This window comes from Mobula hypostoma, chromosome 29 (assembly GCF_963921235.1).
Source record: "Mobula hypostoma chromosome 29, sMobHyp1.1, whole genome shotgun sequence".
Classification (NCBI taxonomy): domain Eukaryota; kingdom Metazoa; phylum Chordata; class Chondrichthyes; order Myliobatiformes; family Myliobatidae; genus Mobula; species Mobula hypostoma.
In genome coordinates, this window is record NC_086125.1 from 26,788,094 (window position 1) to 26,808,935 (window position 20,842).

At 42.9% G+C, this 20,842-nt stretch overlaps 1 protein-coding gene across 1 annotated transcript; it reads right to left on the reverse strand.

Moving 5' to 3' along the window:
* Nucleotides 1-4,481: 4,481 nt before the first annotated feature.
* On the reverse strand, nucleotides 4,482-19,848 carry c29h19orf53 (chromosome 29 C19orf53 homolog). Its single transcript, XM_063036109.1, has 3 exons — nucleotides 19,567-19,848; nucleotides 10,753-10,808; nucleotides 4,482-6,738 (listed from the first exon to the last, which is right to left on the reverse strand). Exons 1-3 carry the CDS (start codon nucleotides 19,649-19,651, stop codon nucleotides 6,616-6,618), a joined length of 264 nt encoding a protein of 87 aa, XP_062892179.1. The 5' UTR covers nucleotides 19,652-19,848; the 3' UTR covers nucleotides 4,482-6,615.
* Between the last annotated feature and the right edge of the window lie 994 nt (nucleotides 19,849-20,842).

Consider the following 20,842-nt stretch of genomic DNA (forward strand, 5'->3'; position numbering starts at 1 on the left):
ATCACTTACTATGTAACCCACAAGTTATTGACCTTATCCTAAACTGGAAGGTAATTTTGAACCAGGTATTTGGAATAATTGTTGGATAAAGCCTAGCAATAGGCAGCTGAAAAAAAAAATTAGTTGTAATTACCCAAGTTCAAATTCAAGTAAATATTCCAAACGTCACTGTTCCTAGAGGCACGATAGTGCGGCAGTTAGCATAGTCACTTTACAGTGCCAGCGATCATCGGTAGGGTTTGATTCTAGTCAGTGACTGTAAGGAGTTTGCACATTCACCCCATGACCATGTGGATTTCCTCCAAGTGCTCTAGTTTCCTTCCACATTCCAAAGATGTACAGTTAGGGTTAAGGTTAGTAGGTTGTGGGTATGCTATCCGCAAAACCCACCCCCTATTCAAAATTATTAACAATTCCCTAATTGATCTCCCAGGGAGGTGTGGCCACATTTGTGGGCTGCCCCCAGCACATCTGATTTCGGGAAAATTTCACTGTATGTTTTAATGTACATGTGACAAATAAAGCTAATCTTATCTTAATCTGAAACTCCATCATATGGAATGAGACAAGGCATCAACAAAACCGTTCGAAATAAGGGAAATACGCAAAGCAGGTTAGACCAGAAGACATACAGTGGGAGCAGAATTAGGCCATTCAGCCCATTGAGTCTGCTCTGCCATTCAATCATAGCTGACCTATTTTCCCCCTCAACCTTTAAACTCATCAACTAATCAAGAACACGTCAGCCTCTGCTTGAAATATACCCAATAACTTGACCTCCCCAGCCATCTATGGCAAGTAATTCCACAGATTCACCACGCTCTGCCAAAAGAATGCCTTGTATTCTGAGGCTGTGCCCTCTGATCCTAGACTCCCCACAACAGCAAACATCCTCTCCACATCCACTCTCTCTTGGCCTTTCAATATTTGATAGAAAAATGAGGGATCTCATTGAAACCTAAACTCCAGCAAGAGCCTCCAAACCCTCCTCATATGTTAATCATTTGCAGAATCATTCTGTTGAACCCTTTCCATTGCCAGCACATCCTTTCTTAGACATGGAGGTGCCTCAGAGCAATCAAAACCTTACAATGGGGGGAGGGGGCCATGGTGGTGTAGCACTTCACACATCACTTTACAGCACCAGCTGCAAGATCGGGGTTTGATCCCTGCCACTTCCCGTAAGGAGTTTGTACGTTGTGACCACACGGGTTTCCTTCTCTTCCCAAAGACATATAGGAAGTACGACCTGTACAAAAAGGATGGGTTACACCTGAACCCAATATCCTAGCAGGTGGGTTTAATAGAGCTGTTAGGGAGTGTTAAACTAATTTGGCAGGGGGATAGGAACCAGAGTGATAGAGCTGAGGAAGGAGAAAACAGAAATAAATCAATGATAGCATGTAACAGAGATTATAGAAAAGAAAGGCAGGAGATGAGGTACAATCACAGCCAGTGGGATGAGTTACAGGGTAATAGAGGCGCGGTGCAGTTAAAACAGAAAGCAACAAATACTGGACTGAAAGTGTTATATTTGAATGCATGCAGCATAAGGAATAAAATGGACAATCTTGAACTTCAGCTACAGATTGGCAAGTATGACGTTGTGGCCATCTCTGAAACTTGGCTAAAGGATGGCTGCCATTGGGAGCTGAACGTCCAAGGATATACGGTGTATCGGAAAGATAGGTTAGTAGGCAGAGGGGGTGGTGTGGCCCTGTGTATAAGAAATAATATTAAATTATTAGAAAGGGATGACATAGGATCAGAAGGTGTAGAGTCTCTATGGGTTGAGTTAAGAAATGGCAATGGTAAAAGGACCCTAATGGCAGTTGTCTACAGGCCTCCAAACAGCAGCCGGAATGTGGATTACAAATTACAACAAGAGATAGGAAAGGTGTGTCAGACGGGCACTGTCGTGATAATTGTTGGGGAATTTAATATGAAAGTGGATTGGGAAAACTAGGCCAGTACTGGACTTCAAGAGAGAGAATTTGTAGAATGTCTAAGGGATAGCTTTTTAGAACAGCTTGTTGTTGAGCCCACTAGGGGACAGGCTGTGCTGGATTGGGTGCTGTGCAATGATCCGGAGGTGATAAGAGAGAACAGTGACCACAATATGATCGAGTTCACTTTGAAATTTGAGAAGGAGAAACAAAATTCCAATGTGTCAGTATTTCAGTGGAATAAAGGAAATTACAATGGCATGAGAGGGGAACTGGCCAAGGTTGACTGGAAAGAGATACTAACAGGAAAGACAGTAGAGCAGAAATGGCTGGATTTTCTGCAAAAAATGAGTGATGTGCAAGACAGATATATTCCAAATGAGAAGAAATTTTCAAATGCAAGAAGGACACTACCGTGGCTAACAAGTGAAGTCAGAGCCAAAGTAAAAGCAAGAGAGGGAATACAAGGAATCCAAAGCTAGTGAGAAGCTTTTAAAAACTTGCAGAAGGAAACTAAGAAGGTCACTAGGAAGGAAAAGATGAATTATGAAAGGAAGCTGGCGACTAATATCAAAGAAGATGACGCTAGAGATATTGTAATGAGAGACGCCGAGATGGTAGAGAAACCGAATGTGTATTTTGTATCAGTCTTCACAGTGGAAGACATCTGCAGTATACCGGACTTTCAAGAGTATCAGGGAAGTGATGTATGTGCACTGAAAATTAAGACTGAGAAGGTGCTCAGGAACTTAATGGTCTGAGGGTGGATAACTCTCCTGGACCTGATGGAATGCACCCTCGGGTTCTGAAAGAAGTAGATGGAGAGATTGTGGAGGCATTAACAATGATCTTTCACGAATTGATAGATTCTGGCATTGTACCGGATGACTGGAAAATTGCAAATGTTACTCTGCTATTTAAGAAGGCTGGGAGACAGCAGAAAGGAAACTATAGACTGACATCAGTGGTTGGGAAGTTGTTGGAATCGATTGTTAGGGATGAGATTACGGTGTACCTGGAGGCACATGACAAGATATGCCAAGGCCAGTGTGGTTTCCTGAAAGGAAAATCCTGCCTGACTAATCTACTGCAATTTTTTGAGGAAATCACAAGCAGGGTAGACAAAGGAGATGCAGTATATGTGATGTACTTGGATTTTCAGAAGACCTTTGTCAAGATGCAGCACATGAGGCTGCTTAGCAAGATAAGAGCCCAGGGAATTACAGGGGAGTTACTAGCATGGCTGGAGCATTGGCTGATCGACAGAAAACAGAGAGTGGGAATAAAGGGATCCTATTCTGGCTGCCTGCCAGTTACTAGTGGAGTTCCACAGGGTTCAGTGTTGTGACCGTTACTCGTTACGATGTATGCCAATAATTTGGACTATGGGATTAATAGATTCTCGCTAAATTTGCCGATAATACAAAGATAGATGGAGGAGTGCGTAGTGTTGAGGAAACAGAGAGCCTGCAGAGAGACCTAGATAGTTTAGGGGAATGGGCAAATAAGTGGCAAATGAAATACAAAGTTGGAAAGTGTATGGTCATGCACTTGGTGGAAGAAATAAACGGGCAGACTATTATTTAGATGGGGAGATAATTCAAAATGCAGAGGTGCAAAGGGACTTGGGAGTCTTTGTGCAGAATACCTTAAAAGTTAACCTCCAGGTTGAGTCGGTGTTGAAGGCGAATGCAATTTTGGCATTCATTTCTAGAAGTATAGAATGTAAGAGCAGGAATGTGATGTTGAGGCTTGATAAGGCACAACACCACACTTGGAGTATTGTGTGCAGTTTTGGGCTCCTTATTTTAGAAAGGATATACTGACATAGGAGAGGGTTCAGAGAAGATGCATGAGAATAATTCCAGGAATGAAAGGGTTACCGTATGAGGAACATCTGGCAGCTCTTGGGCTGTATTCCCTGGAGTTCAGAAGAATGAGGGGGAATCTCAAAGAAACATTCTGAACGTTAAAAGGCCTGAACAGATTAGATATGGCAAAGTTGTTTCCCATGGTAGAGGATTCTAGGACAAGAGGGCACGACTTCAGGATTGAAGGACGTCCTTTTAGAACTGAGATGCGGAGAAATTACCTTAGCCAGAGGGTGGTAAATCTGTGGAATTTGTTGCCACAAGCACCTGTGGAGGCCAAGTCATAGGGAGCATTTAGGTTCTTGATCAGCCAGGGCATCAAAGGGTATGGGGAGAAGGCAGGGGAGTGGGGATGACTGGGAGAACTGGATCAGCCCATGATTGAATGGTGGAGCAGACTTGATGGGCCAAGTGGCCTACTTCTGCTCCTGTACTTTATGGTCTTATACAGCTAGGGTTAGTGAGTTATGAGCATGCTATGTTGGTGCCAGAAGCAAAGAGACACTTGTAGGCTGCCAGCGCTGTCTCCACTGATTTGATTTGACTTAACTGTTGCATTTCTTGTACAGTACTGTGCAAAAGACTTCAGGCACCCTGGATTTTTAAAAATATTTTTATATATAGTTTCAGATGGTATGGCTTCCACAGAGCCCTGATCTCAACATTGTTAAGGGTGTCTAGGATTACATGGAGAAACAGAAGCAAGCAAGGCAGTCAATATCTGCAGAAAAATTGTGGCAAGTTCTCCAAGATGCTTGGAACAACTTTTGAGCCGATTTTCTTATAAAATTAGATGGCAGTGTACCTAAGGGAATAGAATCACAAACACGAGAAAATCTGTAGAAGCTGCAAATGCAAGGCAACACTCACACAATGCTGTTGGAACTCAGCAGGCCAGGCAGAATCCATGAAAAGGAGAAAAATACTCAACTTTTCAGGCCGAGAGCCTTCATCAGGACTGGGAGGGTTTTGGCCCTGAAACGTCGAGTGTTTATTCTTTTCCGTAGATGCTGCCTGGCCTGCTGAGCTCCTCCAGCATTTGTATGTGGTGCTAAAGGAATAGATGTAGTTTTAAAGACAAAGTGTGCTCACACCAAATATTGATTTTTTTCAGTTTACTGCTTTTTATAGTTTTTTTAATATTTAGTAACTTCACCATTATTTTTGAAAGCATCCACAGAATTTTTTTTACATATGCCCAAGACTTTTGTTTAGTACTGTATGCTTCAATGTACATGTGACACAAAGTTAATCAAGCAAACAAAATCTTGTTGGAGGAACTCAACGAGTCGAGCAGAATCTGGGGCAAAGGAATTGCCAATGATTTGGTTTGAAACTCTGCAAAAGGACACATTAGGGTTTTGACCTGAAACACCAGTAATTCCCACAGATGCTGTTCGAGCTGCGAAGTTCCTGCAGCAGACAGTTTACAGCTCCTGATTTCAGCAAGGAAGGCAGAGCCAGGAGGACACAGAAGAAGGTTGGAGAGTGCACAAAGGAACAAAACCATGGGGATGTTTAATGAAGTTAGACAGCCAAGGGCCCTCACCATTGACAGCAATAGTAGGGAAATGGACTACATACCGTGGGTAAAACTGGAGCTTGCACAGGATCCCAACAACCCTGCTTATGGACTGCTTGACCCACTCCCATCAGGGATGAGGCTATGCAGCAACCATGCTGGTACCATGAGACTCAGAAACTGTTACTTCCTCCAAGCTGCCTGGTTGATCACCACCACCATCCACCCGCACCACTACATATACATCACCTAGTGTCATCTCATGTGCATACAAACAGTCTATGTATAGAATAGTTATTTATACATTGTTTTACAGGATTGCTTTCATATTTATGTTTTTTGTGTTCTTTATGCATATTGTGTTTCATGTTGCATTGGCTCGAGAGTAACAATCATTTCATTCTCCTTTACAGGTGCACTGAAGAATGATAACAAATAATTAGAATCTCGAATGTTAGGTGGTGAATGAATGTGGACAGTACTGGCTGGAATTCCACAGGGCTAAAGTTCACACAAAGGGTGAACGAAGATTTTAGCAATAGCAGGAAAAGAATTCAAAAGCTTCCCGTAACCAGGATACAGTGATTGCTGAGTGATTCTACTTTGGCATTTGGTATCAACATGAGAATATTGATATCAAATGCCAAGTTTGAGATTTAGTACGTCACCAAAGACCTGCAAATTTCTCTGTACCTAGGGTGCACAGCATTCTGGCTGGTTGCATCACAGGTCGTAATGGAGGCTCCAATGCACAGGATTGCAAGAGGCTGCAGAAAGGTTGTAGATTCAGCCAGCTCCATCATGGACACAACTCTCCCCACCATTGAGGACATCTTCAAGAAGCGGAACCACAAAAAAGACAGCATCCATCACTATGGACCTTCACTGTCCAGGACATACCCTCTTCTTGTTTCCACTGTCGGACTGGTGGTACAGGAGCCTAAAGACCCACACTCAATGATTCAGGAAAAGCTTTTTTCCCTCCGCCATCAGATTAATGAATGGTTCATGAATATTCCCTTATTATTCCTTGTTTTTCCACTTTTTAAATTTACAGTAGATTTACATCTTTGCACTGTACTGCTGCTGCAAAACAAATTTCGTGTCATGTAAGAGTGATAATAAATCTGATTCTGAAATGACAACATTGAACAATATTAAACCAACTATTTTTAATATTCAAATTGTCAGGGCTATTAAAAAGGTCTCATTTAGCAACTGCTGCCAGGATCCCTTCTGTTTTTCCGAATTCTCCAAGCTTTTCCCAGTTGCATTCCTATTTGTCTACCGTACGTTTTTTCTGCGGTGCTTTCACAATGTTGAGTTTCTTAGGCATGTTGGAGCTGGCTTTCATGGTGACATCATGTTCGATTTTGTTCCTTATAGCTACTTCCAGGTTCTGCAGAACAAGGTTAAAAGCCAGGAGTCAACCACCTGTCAGAGTTCACCCACGAACAGCATCTTCCCCTGTCATCACATTGCTGAACAGTCCATGAACTGTAAACTTTATTCTGCACCATTAAGCACTCTCACCACCCAGACATGTCCTCTTCTCTTTACTGTACTACCAATGGGGAGAATGTACAGGAGCTGAAGACCCATACTCAAAGATTCAGAAACAGCGTATTCTCCTCCTCCATCAGATTTCTGTACAGTCTATGAACACTACCTTTTCTTTACATTTAATTTGCAATTTAGTCATTTTTATGCCTTTGCACTGTACTGCCTCCACAAAATGAATTTCATGTCATAAGTCAGTGATAATAAACCTGATTCATAACTTAGTTTAAGGAAATTTATGTGGAAGGCGGCAAACTATGATGGATTCAGGTCGAGGGGATCAGGGATCACAGTGAGTACTTATGGGAGTGGGTAAGAATGCAAGAGAGGAGGGCAATTTCTAAGCACAAGGAGGATAATTTCTTATGAAGGTATAGATGGTATGAATGCATGCAGGCTTTTTCCATTGAAGCTGGGTGAGACGAGAACTAGAGGTCAAGGGTTTAGGGGGAGGATGTTGCAATTTGGAACAGGCTGCCAAAGGAAGTGGTAGAAGTGGATTTGATTTCAACATTTAAAACAAGTTTGGAGAAGGACATGGATTGCAAGGGTTTGGAGAGCAATGGTCCAGATGGGACTTGGCAGAGTATTGCTGTTTCGTTGTTCTTCTCTGTGCCTTTTGGCACATCAGGCAGCAACCCTGCTGTTTCTTTAGTATTTGTCTGTTTTTTACTAAGCAGAGTTGCTAGCTCGACACTCAATCCAACGCAATGGAAAGTGTGCCAGCAGCGTGCCTCGGAGTCCAGCGTGGATGCTACCACACCATCAACTGGCTAGGCAGAGTAATAGATCAGCACAAATTAGATGGGCTGAAGTCCCTATTTCTCTGCTGCGGTGCTCTGTGACTACGGCAACAAGACGGGGAGAAGGGGTAGGAGTGTTTTGCTCAAAAATGCCCCCAGTCTCCTTACCTCAGGACCCCACACCCCAGTGATGGGGCTGATAAAAGCTTATCAAGGATCTAAATTAGGGGTAAAAATTGGATTCTAAAGTTACTGGTACAATCTTATAATTGACATCTGATCTATTCACAGATGCACAGGAGATGGTCAACATTTGGAAACTCCCCATCAGTACAGCTCCTGTTACATGAATTTACTAAGCCCCTGGCAGAGAATGTGAATTTGCATACTGGAGCAACTCTTTCCCACCTCCTCCTAGAGTCAACCACAGGCTGCACCTGGCAGGAGCCTAGAATTCATGCACATGGAGAAAAGGCAATGATGGATGAATAGTGGCTGGAAGTTGCTCCACGTCATGGGGCAAAATCCAGTACAGGTTCAGTACCCCTTATCCGAAATTCCAAAATCTGAAAACCTCCAAAATACAAAATTTTGAGTGCTAACATGATGTCACAATGGAAAATTACACAAGGTGCTGGGAAGGTTCCCATACAATGTGCAAGTCTCTGCACACTACAGACAGTTCTGAAAAGTAATCTCACATGTGCAATGAACAGAAGTTAATGAAAAATGGAATAAAGTGAAAAATGAAGATCTCAATTATGTATTGAAAGAGTACATTCGTCAGGGTAGGAGTGATTATGTTGCTTAATAGTATACTGATCATGAAACAAGCAGAAGATCTATCATGATGAACTGAAAATTGAAGGTGATTGTGAATATTCAGCATGTACTTTGCTGAAACTTAAGGCACAGTAATAAATTTTTAAAGATTTGTGGTGATACAGCGTCTGCTGATCACGAAGCAGTAGAGAAATTCATTGGCAAGTTTGCCAAGATCATTGCTGATGAAAATCTAACACACTGAACAGCTACATCAATACATGTGTGATGAACAAATATTAGACAGACTGCTTACTGGTAGCACATAAGTTCAGCATCGGAAATGACTGCAATCCCAAGTTATATTACACATTTCAAAATCTGGAAAACCTCTGAAGCACTTCTGGCCCCAAGCATTTCTGGTAAGGGGTACTTAAACTGTCCAAGTTTCAAAACACTGCTCATACTCCACTTCCTGCCATTTGTTGCTCACTTGCAAGCCCCTACTGGCAGAGTAGAGCACTGCAGCTGTACACATCCCATCCTAAACTTGGATGAGTGTCATTGAACAGAGCATTATAGGAAAACTGTAAAGCTTTAGACTGGGTGCAAAGGAGATTTACAAGGATGTTGCCTGAATTAGAGAGCATGTCTTATGAGGGGAGGATGAGCAAGCTAGTGGTTTTTTTCCCTTTGGAGTGAATGAGAATGAGCGGTGACTTGATAGGGATGTACAAGAGGCATACAGGTAGATAGAGTGGACAACCAGAGACTTTTTCCAGGGCAGAAATAGCTAAAATAAGGAGTTCAGAGTTGCGGTGAGTGAAGTTATCCACAAGGCAGAACAAGAAAAATCAGGAACAGAATGCAGAGTAAAGTACTTCAGTTATAGACTTGCAGGTTAGGCTTGGTGAGTTTGGGCATTTCATGTTGCTGCCAGAAACACGGCAACAGCTGCGGGCTGTGCTCAGCACACTCTTGGACTGTGTTGGTTGTTGACACAATCGACACATTCCGCTGTATGTTTTGATGTACATGTGACAAATAAAGCAAATCTTTAATACATACATACAAGGGAAGGCTACACAAACATACAAAGGTCAAGAGAAAATGCTATGTTTGCATTAACAACACAACCTAAGGATGTACTGGGGGCAGCCTGCAAGTGTCATCACATATTCCAACACCAACATAGCTTGCTTAGAATGCTTGGCAGAACAACACAGAACACAAACATATACTGTCCTGATGCAGGGATTTGACTGGAAATATTGGTCATTCCTCCTGAGAATTCATCCAGCAGATTTTTGTTGCTCCAGATTCCAGCATCTGCAGTCTTGTCTCCAAAGATCGGTGAACTTGAGTAGAGCATGCACTGTCTGTACCAAAGGACCTGCTTCTTACCTCACTTACTCAACAAAATGTGTAAATGACTGACTCTATCCTCCTCCAGCGAGAAAGGAAGCCATCAGCATCCACCCATCAGTCTCACCCAAATGTTTATGATTCAGCCTTAACTTGCCCATTCAACAGGAACATGCACTGAGTCTTACAGCAACAGTGAGTTGGAGAGAAGGTGTCCCACCTTTGAGCATCATATTCTATCTCTACAATATGGAATGGAATGATCTTAGAAACAAGATTCCACAGATGCAGAAAATGCACTGTAACACACAAAATGCTGGAGGAACTCAGCGGGTCAGGCAGCATCTTTGAAGAGGAATAAACAATTGACATTTCAGGCCAAGACTCTTCATCAGGACTGGAAAGGAAGGGAGAAAAGCCATTATAAGAAGATAAAGAGGAAGAGTACAAGCTGGCAAGTGTAAGGTGAGACCAAGGAGGTGGAAGGTGGATGGATGGGGGAAGGGGGTGAAGTGAGAAGCTGGGAGGTGACTGGTGAAAAAGTTAAAGGGCTGAAGGAGGATTCTGAGAGAGATTGGATTATGGGACAAAGGGAAGGAGGAGGGGCACCAGAGGGAGGTGATGGGCAAGTGAAGTGAAGAGGTAAGAGGGGAGCCAGAATGAGGAATGGAAAAAAAGAGAAGCGGGTCAGGCTCAAAGTTTACAAAAGACTGATTAGGCCACAGAGCAGGTTATACAGCTCTGCTCAGAAGCATCATCAGAGAAAAGAAGAAAATAGAAGTTCACTATTAAATGCAAAACTTAGCCACATTAGGAAATGACAGGCTGGCTCTCTTGTTTCAAAACACAAAGAGTTTGTGTTGATAATGCTGTTTATTCTGTGACAGATGTTACCCTGCTTGGCAATGTTTCTCACTGATACTGGGATTTCTAGACAACACCCTTCTGTGATAAAAAAAATTAATAATTCCCAAATTAAATACCTTCTTTAGTTTCTGTTGCTGAATCACTTGCTTCTTTTTGGGAGCAATTATTCGACCTAATGGGGTTAAAAACAACATTGTCACACAAGAGAAATATCAACTATATAGATGATTTGTGCAACACATTTTACTGAACCGAAAAAAGTTTATTAAGCCACACTTGAGCACATCGCTTAACAGTGCTAGCAAAAAGGGTTCAACTCCTGCTGCTGTCTGCAAAGGAGTGTGGATGTCCTCCCATATTCCAGAGCTATACAGGTTACAGTTAGAAAGTTATGGACAGGCTACGTTGGCATCAGAAGCACAGTGGCACTTGCAGGTTGCCCTCAGCACATCCTTGGAATGTGTTGGCTGTCAACACAAACATTACGCAGTATGTTTCGATAAAGGAAGTCTCTTAACCTTATAGCTTTATAGGTTTATCACAAACTCTACTCATGTGCATCAAACACAGCCATTCCCTCACCAGAATGCAAAACTTTGCCATGTAGGTATCAACCAAAGTTCAGTAGAAGCATGTTTGGCTGGAAGAGTCATAAGGTCATGGATTTGAGACCAGTTCAGTAAAATAAATTAATCAAAGCTGATATTTCAGTTGAAGGGGTACTCAATTGTTGGACGTGCAGTCATTCAGATATTGTTAAACTATGGCCGTATCTTCCTCCTCTGGCTAACACTAAAATTCCCACATGGTTAACACTGGACTCTCACTCATCAATATTAAAACAGCGCTTACTGACATCATTGCTTTCTGCATGACTGGTCTATAAATTGGCTACACATTTCTCTCATGTGAAAAGTGAGGGGATCATACACAGAACTTTATGAGGTGTGAAATGCCTGAGGACAGGACATGATAAGTGGAAACACTGTTGTTTTCATTTTTAAAAATAGAAATCCCATGCCATCCATAAACAATTCCATATATACATTCCTGATATGCACAAATGCAGAACATATCTACAGCATCTATGTTCCCATAACGATTTGGAACAGATGGAAGGCAGAGAGAGGCAGTGACTGTGGGGAAGAGAAACAGATTTAGTGGCTCAGATCGAAGATCCGTCCCATCGCAAGTTCAGATTGATCTGCATCAGAATGTGGCTAGTGTACATGTAGCCGATTGATCATGCAGTCATTCGACTGGCCCTTTCGCTTTACATGGGCTTTGGAGTGTGTATGTTTTGGTCTTGGTGCTCCCACAAGTTTCCCAGTGTGTACCGTGGCTGACATGGAGAAAATGCACTCACTGTTGAAGACACTCGCAATATTGTGGAAGTTCCTGGTTATCAAGAAGCATGAAGCATGTGAAGTTACCGTAACCAGAGAAGAATCTTGAAAAACTGAAAGATCTGAAGGTAGATACAGTAAGTCACCAGGACCAGATGATATACACCCAGAGTTCTGAAGGATGGAACTGAAGAGATTGTGGAGGCAGTAGATTTTGGAATGGTTCCGGAAGTGGGCAAATGTCACTCCGCTCTTCAAGAAAGGAGCGAGGCAGAAGAAAGGAAACTATAGGCCAGTTAGTCTGACAGTTGTTGGAAAAATGTTGGAGTTGATTATTAAGGATGAAGTCTCAGGATACTTGAAGACACATGATAAAATAGGTTATAGTCAATATGGTTTCCTCAGGGAAAATCTTGCCTGACAAATCTGTTAGAAATCTTTGAAAAAATAACAAACAGGATAGACAAAGGAGAATTGATTGATGTTGTGTGGTCGGATTTTCAAGTCTTTGACAAGGTGCCACACGAAGCTGCTTCACAAGCTATGAGCCCATGGTATTACAGGAAAGATTCTAGCATGGATAAAGCAGTAGCTGATTGACAGGAGGCAGAGCGGGAATAAAGGGAGCCTTTTCAGGCTGGCCGCTGGTGACCACTGGTGTTCCACAGGGGTCTGTGTTGGGACAGATTCTTTTTTACATTATATGTCAATGATCTGGATGATAGAATTGATGACTTTATTGAAATGTTTGCAGAGGACGAGAAGTAGTTCTGAGGAAGTAGAGAGGTTACAGAAGGACTTAGATTAGGAGAAAGGGCACAGAAATGGGAGATGGAATATAGTGTTGTGAAGTGTATGGGAGTCCTTGTGCAGGATTCCCTAAAGACTAATTTACAGGTCGAGTCTGTGGTGAGGAAGGCAAATGCAATGTTAGCATTCATTTCAAGAGGACTGGAATATAAACACAAGGATGTAATGTTGAAGCTTTATAAAGCATTGGTGAGGTCTCACTTGAAGTATTGTGAACAGGTTTGGGCCCCTTATCTTAGAACAGATGTGCTGAAACAGAAGATGGTTCAAAAGAGATTCACAAAAATGGTTCCAGAATTGAACGGCTTGTCAAATGAAGAGCATTTGATGACTCGGGGTTTGTATTCACTATAATTGAGAAGAATGTGTGGTGACGTCATTGAAACCTATCAAAAGGTGAAAGGCCCTGATAGAGAATCAGAATCAGCTTTATTATCACTGACGTGTTGTGAAATTTGTTAACTTAACAGTAACAGTTCAATGCAATAATATAGAAGAAAAAATAAAAATAAGGAAGTAGATCATATACCATATATGTATATTGAATAGATAAAATAGTGCAAAAACAGCAATAGTATATATTTAAGAAGTGAGGTAGTGTTCATAATTTCAATGTTCATTTAGGAATCGGATGGCAGTTGAGAAGAAGCTATTCCTGAATTGCTGAGTGTGTGCCTTCAGGTTTCTGTACCTCCTACCTGATGGTAACAATGAGAAAAGGGCATGCCCTCGGTGCTGAGAGTCCTTAATAATGCATGCTGCCTTTCTGAGACACCACTCCTTGAAGATGTCCTGGGTACTTTTTAGGCTAGTGCCAAGATGGAGCTGACTAAATTTACGACCCTCTGCAGCTTCTTTCGATCCTGTGCAGCAGCTTCCCCCCAACCCCATATCAGAGAGTGATGCAGCCTGTCAGAATGCTCTACATCTATAGAAGTTTGAGTGTTTTTGTTGACATACTAAATCACTTCAAACTCCTAATGAAGTATAGTTGCTGTCTTGCCTTCTTTATAGCTGCATCGATATGTTGGGACCAGGTTAGGTCCTCAGAGATCTTGACACCCAGGAACTTGAAACCGTTCACTTTCTCTACTGCTGATCCCTCTATGAGGATTGGTATGTGTTCCTTCGTTTTACCCTTCCTGAAGTCCACAATCAGCTTGTTGGTCTTACTGACGTTGACTGCAAGGTTGTTGCTGCGACAGCACTCCACTTGTTGGTACATCTCATTCCTGTATACCTTCTCATCTCCATCTGAGATTCTACCAACAATCAGCAAATTTATAGATGGTATTTCAGCTATGCCTAGCCACACAGTCATGGGAATAGAGAGAGTAGAGCACACACACCCTGAGGTGCACCATTGTTGACCATCAGCAAGGAAGATGTGGAGAGGATGCTTCCTCTGGTGGGAGAGTCTAACACCAGAGGATACAGCCTCACAATACAGGGGTAACATTTTAGAACGGAGATGAGGAAGGATTTCTTTCGGCAGAGAGTGGTGAATCAGTGGAATTCCTTGCCACAGGCTGCTATGGTGGGTGGGTGGGGGTGTGTGTGTATGTGTATGTGTATGTATGTATATATTTAAGGTAGAGGTTAATAGATTCTTAATTAGTCAGGACATGAAGGGATATAGGGAGAAGGCAGGAGATTAGGACCGAGAGGAAAATTGGAGCAGACTCGATGGGCCAAATGGTCTAATCCTGCTCCTATATCTTACGGTCTAAAACACTTAAACTATGGCTCTGTTGTTGTTTTTGCTCTGTACATAACAAAGTTGAAAGGTCATCAAACTGAAATGTTAGTGCTGTTTCTCATCCCACTGATGCAGTCTAACCTGAGTATTTCTAGCATCTTCTATTTGTTTGTTGAGAAAATTTGAAAAACTGCCCTCCCCACAACAGAGTTGAGTACAAATGCACAACAGTGGCACAAGAACAATCAACTGAGCAAAAACTATACCAGAAATTTTAAAGTCAAAGCAAATTTATTATCAAAGTGCTTATATTTATCATATGAAGAAGAAAGCCCTTAACTTCCAGTAGAGTCATCGGGACGCCGTCGTGATGGCGTTTTTTTTTTTAGCAGGCTTTCTTATTTTTACGAGGCTGAGTTGCCAGTTCGATGCTCAACCCAGCACGGATGGAAAGCGTGCAAGGGAGCCGGCTGGATTTGAACTCGGGAGCCTTCGCTCCGAAGTCACTACGCCACCAGCCGGCTAATATTTATTGTATACTACATTGAAATTCATTTTCTTGCAGCATTTACAGAAAAATAAACAGATTGAGAAGTTAGCCAGAGGTTTTTTCCTAGGGCAGAAATGGCTAATAGGAAAGGATATGATTTTAAGGTGACTGGAGGAAAGTATGGGGGCGGGGGGGAAGGCTATCAGAGTTAAGTGTATGGTCGGGTGATGGTAGAGGCAGCTATATTAAGGACAGTTAAAACACTCAGACAGGCACATGGATGATAGAAAAATGGAGGGCAATGTAAGAGGGAAGGAATAGACTGACCGCAGAGTAAGTTATAAACTCAGCATAAAATTGTGGGCTGGAGAGCCTATACTGTGCTGTAGTGATGTACGCTCAATAGAATTTATGAAAAACTATACGCAACCCAAGTGCAAAAGGCGGCAAAGTCTACAAATAAAACAGAAACGTACTGAGAAGAAGAGTTAGAGAGCCCTTGGAAGTGATCCTGTAGGTTGTGGATCAGCTCAGTGTTGAGGAGAGTGAAGTTATTCACACTGGTTCTGGAGCCTGATGGTTGAAGAGCAATAACCATTTCTGAACTGACAGTAGTTTCAATAATGTTGCATCTTTAATGTTTCAAACAAAATTCCAAATTAATTTACAAATTAAAACCAATTGGCTAACTGTGGATTAGCCATAAGGGCGTGAGGCTACATGGAGTGTGTTAAAACCAACTTTGGGAGAGTAATTGAGGGGTTTTGGGGGAGGTTGATGGTGAAATTCCAGAGGGCCTTGGAGGCTAAACACATCTTACCAAGACTGGAATGATAACATTCAGATATGGACAATAGTCTTTTGTCAGAGAAATCAGCATCTTTGACAATGATAAAACCTGAGGTTAGAGAAATAAGGAAGTCCATGAGAATACTTCAAAGCAAGATGAAGATTTTAAAATTGATCGTTTGCTCAGCCAAATTCCAATGTGTGCCTACAAAGTTCATGAAAGGCTCATGGTGGGATACCTTGTGACATTTTGTACAGGTGTCCAACTGCAAAGATTTCCAATAGCTTTGAAAAATGCCCAAAGATCACTTTCTAATTGCCCATCAGGATTAACAGAGAATTCATTTATGAACTACTTCAAAATTCAAATTTTAAAGTAAATTTGTTATCAAAGTAGTATCTGTATATGTTACTATATTCTACTTTGATTCATTTTCTTGCTGGCATTCACAGGAAAATAAAGAAATACAATCGAATTCATGAAGAAATGTATATGAAAAAGACAGAAAAAGCAAATGTGCAAATAAAAAATGAATACTGAGAATATGAGTTGTACAGAGTCCTTGAGACTGAGCCCATAGGTCATAGAATCAGTCCAGTCAGTGAAGCTATCCACATAGAGCAAGAGCCTAATGTTCATAGAGTAACAACTGTTCCTGAAATTGATGCTCTGGGACGGAAGGCTCCTGTCCCTCTGCTTCCTGGCAGTAGCATGAGAGCACGGCCTGGATGGTGGGGGTCCAAGATGATGGATGTTGCTTTCTTGTGGCAGCACTCCTTGTAAATGTGCTCAGTGATGGGGAGGGCTATACCTGTGATGGACTGGACCATATCCAATATCCACAATGGTCTGAAGATTCAAACTCAATTACTATTCTGTCTAGTTCCATCGACCCACACCTGGACCACAGCCTTCAACACTCGACCCATGAATGTATTTATCCAAACTTCTTTGAAATGTTGAAATCAAATCAGCAACCACCACTTATGCTGGCAATTTTCACTCTCACCATCCTGAGTGAAAACTTCCCCTACATCCTCCTTAAACACTTCACCTTTCACCCTTAACCCATGGCCTCTAGTTCTAGTCTCAATCTCAGTGAGAAAAGCCTAACTATATTCTTCATAATTTTGTATACCTCTATCAATTGTCCCCTCATTCTCCTATGTTCCAGGGAATAAAAGTCGTAGCCTATTCAACCTCTCAGGTACTCATGTCCCAGCCCCATCCTGAAAAATTTTCTCTGTACTCTTTCAATGTTGTTGATATCTTTCCTGTAGGAACACAAGTGACCAGAACTGTACACGATACTCCAAATTAGGCCTCACCAACATCTTATACAATTTCAACATAACATCACAACTCCTGTACTCAATTCTTTAAAGTATAAAGACCAATATGCAAAAAGCACCCTGTACAACCTTATCTATTTGTGATGCCATTTTCAACGTGGATCTTTATGGATCCGTGTTCCCCAATGCATCCGTTCTTCCGCACTTCTCAGTGTTCTACAGCTCACTGTGCAACTTCTATCCTGTTTGGTCCTCCCAAAGTGCAACATCTCACACTTGTCCGCATTAAATTCCACCTGCCGTTTTCCAATTCATTTTTCAAACTGGTCCAGATACTGCTGCAAGCTTTCCTAGCCTTTCTCACTGTTCACAATCTTACCGTCATATACAAATCTGCTGGTATGGTTAACCACATCACCATCCAGATCATTGATATAGACGACAAACAGCCCCAGCACCAATCCCACTAGTCACAGGTCTCCAGTCAGAGAGGCAACCATTTACTACCACGCTGTGGCTTCTCCCACGAGGCCAATGTCTAATCTAATCGACTACCTCATCCCAAATGGCAAGTGAGTGAAACTCTTTGACAAGGACCCCCATCCAGGGCCTTGACAAAGTCCATTTTGACAATATCCACTAAAGCTATGTTGATAGTCCCTGTCTACCCAAATTCTTATATGTGAATTCCGGTTAGTTGGGCCATCAGTTAATCACGACAGCCACTTATTTGGGACAACTCTTAAAAAATAAAAATCTAATTCAAGAAAACAGTCGGGATTCTTTCCTTTTGTTCATTTGGGACACTATGCCACTTAATCGGGACAGGAGACTGTTGGCAAAGCTTCGAATTAGTATCAGTCGGTTAACACTACACCATGCTCAGAGCAAACGGATTTTAAATAGCATGTTCAAGAAGTAGTGATTTTTGTCACTGATAGTTTGTGAGAATTAAGCAGCAAGACAAATTTGATCTGTTTTGCTCACCAGTGTTACAAGCATTCAGGCTCGGAGATGCTAGAAATGGCCGGGAATGAAAATGAAACGATTTCACTACTTCAACAAGTTAGGAATTACAAAGAATATGAAGGTATTGACAATCATCTCGTATGTTAAAATACAAATGGGGATTTGGAGAATGCAATAGTCACAAGCTTTGTATGAAGGCAGTGCATTATTGCAGTAGTTGCCTGCATTGATTTTATTAATTTACAATTTAAAGAACCCAAATAAATTACTCTGCTGACAATTATTAGGAACGAATATAGTTTTATAGTACTGCAGAGGTATCAGTAGTGTTATAATTTGTTCTGAATTTCACTTAAATACATAAATGGTTACTCAATTATACAGTAGTTTCTCTTTTTTAATAACTTTTTAATTATTTCCATTATACTTTGGTGACCTGGGGCAGCTGCTTAATTAAGCCAAAATGTACTGGTCTGATGTGGTCCCAATGTGTCCCAATTAAGCGGAATCCACTCTATATCCAGTCCCTTAGAATACCTTCCAATAACTCCCACTCTACTGATGTCAGGCTCATCAGCCTATAACTTCCCAGCTTATTCTTGAGCCTTTCTTGAACAGAACGTTAGGTATCATTCGATATTCCAGTATTCTTTAAGGAAAATACTTCCAGAGATTCACCATCTCTGCATGACCATCTCTTCTCATCTGTCCTGAACCGTTACCTCCTCAGTTTCAACTTTTAGGGGTTTCCCCCCACGTGACTCTCACACCCCTCCCACATCCTTCACCATAGTTCCCCACTCTCACTGATCTCCCCTCTCTCACCCCCGTCACCTCCCTCTCCTGGTTACCCACCCCGTCAACTCCCTGTCCGTTTCCAACCCCCGTCACCTCCCTCTCCCCGGTTACCCACCCCGTCACCTCCCTCTACCCCGCTACCCACCCCATCACTTCCCTCTCCCCTGTCACCTCCCTCTCCCCAGTTACCCACCCCGTCACCTCCCTCTCCCCCGGTTACTCTCCCCCCGTCAACTCCCTCTCCCCCGTTACCCACCCCGTCACCTCCCTCTCCCCAGTTACCCACCCCGTCACCTCCCTCTCTCCGGTTACCCACCCCCGTCACCTCCCTCTCCCCCGCTACCCACCCCATCACCTCCCTCTCCCCAGTTACCCACCCCCCGTCAGCTCCCTGTCCGTTTCCAACCCCCGTCAGCTCCCTCTCCCCGGTTACCCACCCCCGTCAGCTCCCTCTCCCCGGTTACCCACCCCCGTCACCTCCCTCTCCCCGGTTACTCTCCCCCGTCACCTCCCTCTCCCCGGTTACTCTCCCCCGTCACCTCCCTCTCCCCGGTTACCCTCCCCCGCTACCCACCCCCGTCACCTCCCTCTCCCCCGTTACCCACTCCGTCACCTCCCTCTCCCCCACTACCCACTCCGTCACCTCCCTGTCCCCCGTTACCGACCCCCGGTCACCTCCCTCTCCCCAGTTACCCACCCCTGTCACCTCCTTCTCCCCCGTCCCTATTCTCCTCACCTCCCTTCCTCGGGCCCCGGACTCCGCTCCGAGTCTTTCCCGTGGCCGGTTTCCGCGCCGCCAGTTTGAAGCGACCCTGCGCCATGGCAAAGCACCTTGGGAGCGGGGCACGGCGGGATACTGGAAGACCGCGGGGCGGGGCGTGACAAGGCGGATTCAGGTGCAAATGGTACTGATCTTGAAATGGAAACGTGTGGATGCGGGATGCGGCGGGAAAGGATTATAAATTGGTAGTTCGTCGGGATGAGTGACCAAATAAAGCTATTGTGAGGTTCGGCAATGTGGAGTGTCAACGGGAGGATTATGGGAGAAAGAAGGTCGCCAAGCAATGCCTTTTGGGAGTATGAAGGTCACGGAATGAATTCCTGGACTGGGAAAGTGCTGGATGAGATGAGGGCGCCCTCCAGAGGCCCCTGAAATCCTTCACACCAACGACTGGTCACGCGAAGTTTACAGATCTATAAAGTTAATGTTTGTTGTAATGTTATAGACTGACTGTATTGTTAAAGAGTTCTTGTATTGTTATAGAGCGCTGCATTGGTATAATGTTGTTTTATTGTGAAGTTGTATACATTTACATCTCATACAAATAGAGTGCAATAGTTGATCTAAAATTAGTATATTATGCCTGAACAATGGAGACTTCAATGGGATGAGGGAGGATTTGGCTAGCATAGACTGGGAACACAGGCTTTCTATACTCTCTCTCCCTATCCATGTCATCATCATCGGGTGCCGTGCCCAGTTTGAGCTTTGACTGCCATGGCCCACACACTCCTGTTTCAGGTCAAGTGGATCAAAACATTGGTATTCATTTCCAATTCTCTGGCTGTTGTCTCCATCATCATTTGTCTTTGTCTTCCTCTTGCTTTCTTCCCTTCAATCTTTCCCATAATTACCGTGCATTCTAACTCCTCTTTCCTGATCACATGTCCAATGACGATACGTTGCCTTTTCATGATCTCATACATTATTTCTCTTTTTGTGTTTGCACTGTTCATGACATCCTCATTAGATACTCGTTTCGCCCATGATATTCTTTGCATCATCCTCAAAAACCACATTTCTGCTGCTACAATTCGTTTCCTCATATTAGTAGATATTGTCCAACATTCTGAGCCATATAACATAACTGGATAAACATAACATTTCAGTACTCTGAGGCGAGTTGTCATGCCTAGTTTAGTGTTGGTCAGTATACTCTCCATTCTCATAAAGGTGTCTTTTGCCATCCCTATTCTTCTTTTGATGTCCAAGTCGCACCTGCCATCTGATG

What these genes read in the sequence shown, in the direction of transcription:
- c29h19orf53 (XM_063036109.1), bottom strand. Translation starts at nt 19,651, where the DNA reads ATGGCGCAGGGTCGCTTCAAACTGGCGGCGCGGAAACCGGCCACGGGA. An exon ending in CCGGGGCCCGAGGAAGGGAG is followed by an intron (nt 10,809 to 19,566) that starts GTGAGGAGAATA and finishes TAACCCCATTAG; the next exon opens with GTCGAATAATTGCTCCCAAA. An exon ending in AGCAACAGAAACTAAAGAAG is followed by an intron (nt 6,739 to 10,752) that starts GTATTTAATTTG and finishes CTTGTTCTGCAG; the next exon opens with AACCTGGAAGTAGCTATAAG.